Source organism: Austrofundulus limnaeus, unplaced genomic scaffold, assembly GCF_001266775.1.
Source record: "Austrofundulus limnaeus strain Quisiro unplaced genomic scaffold, Austrofundulus_limnaeus-1.0 Scaffold1596, whole genome shotgun sequence".
NCBI classification, from domain to species: domain Eukaryota; kingdom Metazoa; phylum Chordata; class Actinopteri; order Cyprinodontiformes; family Rivulidae; genus Austrofundulus; species Austrofundulus limnaeus.
The window spans coordinates 24,583-27,551 of record NW_013953998.1 but is presented as its reverse complement, the minus strand read 5'-3'; the positions used below and the strand labels follow the sequence as shown (position 1 = coordinate 27,551).

Here is a 2,969-nt window from a genome sequence, read left to right as displayed (position 1 = left end):
TGGCTTTTTATTTAATAATTTTTTTTATCAAACTTTCTAGCCTGCCTGTCTGCCTGCAATTGGGTTCACCCTGCCTCCTAGCCGTTACAATTATTTGCAAAAAAAAAAATCTTTAAAAGTCAGTCAAAATGATTTCCTCAATTTTTTTTTCACATTTTGTCTCTCATAGTTGAGGTCTACCTATGATGTCAATTACAGGCCTCTCTCATCTTTTTAAGTGGGAGAACTTGCACAATTGGTGACTGACTAAATACTTATTTTCCCCACTATATATTACTTAAAAACATTCTTTACTCAAATGATTGGGTCAAAAATAAGCAACTGTCGATTTTCCATTTTGGTGTGTGGCTGCATCTAGGCGTAAAAAAGGTCAATAATGAAAACTGAGCTGCTACATTGAAATCCAAGATGGCCGCCACATATATATACTGTATATGTATTTGTGAAAGCTGGTCACCCTGATCGTTTGAGGAAACCACGCTTTCTAGTTTTTATGTTTCCTTAAATCATAGCTTCCTCAGATAATTTGGTGTGGATGGTGAGGTGGTGGGCAAGGCCACCACTGGCCATCCCCTGACTCCACAGTTGCACCTGGTGGTGGATGAAAATGTTCCCTCCACATGCCAAGATCCTTCACTCTGTGCCACCTCAGTCAAGGGGGAAAAAATGTGCCTCTGTTCTTACACAGTTTAACTCCCACTTGTGTGTCTTGCACCAAAAACATAAAGCTTTGTGTTTCCTGTTTGACTCCAGTCAAAAGCTACAGTCATTCACTGTTTAAATCTATATGACGCGGGGGACGTGCGTGGATAAAGTTTGAATTCAGTTGATGGCTAAAACAAGTAAACACTTTATCTGTTTTACCTGAGACTCACATGACCCTCACTGTCCACCACAGCAGCCATAATATCCACGAATCACATCAGAGCAGGTTTTCTCAGTTCAAAACGTCTCTGTCTGGTACGTTTTGACACATTATTTTTAGCTGGAAAACATGAACTTGGACCCCGCTCCACCCCGCCGTGTGGAGCCTGCTGCCTGCTGTGCCTCTGTGCTCAGTGGTGCAGATCACCGTAGGTCTGAGAGTGACGCTGTTGAATTCTTTTGTCTTTTCAGATACAATGGACAAAGCTGAAAACAAGCCCCATCTGCCTGGTGAGCATAATGCTGCTGGAGTTAAATTTCCTCTTATCTTAGAAAGAAATAATAATTAAATCTGCCATGGCTCTAGCTTATTTGTAGATTGCATAGGTTACATTTTTTTAATGCTGTTATCATTAGTCAATATTAGACTAGTTTTTTATTCTCACCTGCTCATTTGTATGCCTCTGTTGCGTTTTGTGTGTGTGTAGTTCTTGGATAAGGTAGAGGTTGAGATGAGGACATGCGAGGAGCCACGCCCACCCAACGGCCCCTCTCCCATTGCTATAACAGCGAGTCAGAGGTGAGCCGTCAAAAATCCCACGTTAGGACGAATTAATAACGATAAACGAGTTGTCGAACCCTGAGCAACTTGTGGTGTTTCAGCGAGTATGGCTTTGCTGAGAAAGTGGTGGAGGGAATGTCGGTCAGGATCAACTCCATTACCATCAAGGTCCAGGCCCGCGCGTTCCACGCCTCCTTCGAGCTCTGGCAGCTGCAGGGCAACAGCCTCAACCCCAAGTGGCAGCGCAGTGACCTCCGCTACACCCGCATCACTGACCCCAAGAGAGGAGAGGTACTGCGCTCTGCAGCTCGCTTTGATTTCTCTTTTCCCTTTGCTCACAAACCCTCCTCTCTGATGGCTGTTCGTGTTCACCAGAATATACTGCTCCATCCCTGAAGCTGCGGCAAATAATTCAATTAAGTCTGATGTTTTCAAGATGAACTACCTCTCAGCGTGAGGGCTTAGATAACTTAATAGGAAATGTGTTGCCTCTCTTTGCCACGCCACATAGAACAAACAAGATTAACGTTTGATACGGCTGTTATTATTTCAGGTGTTGACTTTCAAAGAAATCACCTGGCAGACTCTCCGAATCGAGGCAGACGCCATAGAGAGCGAGGACCAGGACCTCAGCAGCACACCGCTACGTCTCATCACCAACCAGGGTCGCATCCGCATCGCTCTAAAACGGAGAGTACGGTTAAATTTGTGCTTTTCATGCCCCGGATCTGTCAGCCAGACCTGAGTAAAGAGTGCACCTGTGCCATCTGCATCACTAGCGATTTGTCACATTGTGGGTTTTTCTTTAGGTAAAGGACTGTAACGTGCTGGCGTCCAAGCTGCTGTTTATTCTGGACGACCTGTTGTGGGTGCTGACCGACTCTCAGCTTAAAGCCATTATTCATTACGCCAAATCTCTCAGCGAAGCCATGGAGAAGTCTGCACAGCAACGGAAGAGCATGACGGCCGAGTCCCTGCAGGTTCTACCTCTTTTATACTCACCTTTTATTGTAGAAGTTACAGATTGGTCCTAAATACACAAGAAATATATTACCAACATAGAAAAAATTAAGTGTCTGTTACTGAAAAAAAAAAGTTTTTATATAAAATGGTTGCATAATCACAAAAATGCTTACCAACAGTTGGGAAAAAAACATTTTAACTCAATTTTGGCAAATATTTGGACACAAATTTGCCTTGTATAATTATCAATTAAGGCCTATCTTTTTGATTTCTTGTGTATCTGATAGAATAATAAAGATATATCATATTTATGTGTGTAGAATTTGATTAGAGAATAATGCCACCCTCCATTTTTTCAGCCTAAAAAGCATAAAAAAATTGAATCCTCATATATAATGCAACCCCTAATTTATTACATATTTCAGTTTTCCCCCCCCCCCTCCAGTTAAGGCTGGGCAGTATGACCTCAAATTTATATCACGGTATAAATTGAACCCCTTCACAGTAATGGTATATATCGCGATAGAAAATTATCATAAAAAGTTAAGACTTTTTTTTGATGTATATGTATATGTATATG

General features: G+C 42.0%; 1 protein-coding gene across 1 annotated transcript in view; it reads left to right on the top strand.

Moving 5' to 3' along the window:
• bltp3a (bridge-like lipid transfer protein family member 3A) overlaps positions 1-2,969 on the top strand; it is a gene marked incomplete at its 5' end in the record, with an annotated part of 26,176 nt that overhangs the window by 4,808 nt on the left and 18,399 nt on the right. The window contains 5 exon segments of the mRNA XM_014033002.1: positions 1,117-1,155; positions 1,353-1,444; positions 1,528-1,717; positions 1,980-2,120; positions 2,236-2,406. Coding sequence (XP_013888456.1) covers positions 1,117-1,155; positions 1,353-1,444; positions 1,528-1,717; positions 1,980-2,120; positions 2,236-2,406 — 633 coding nt within the window.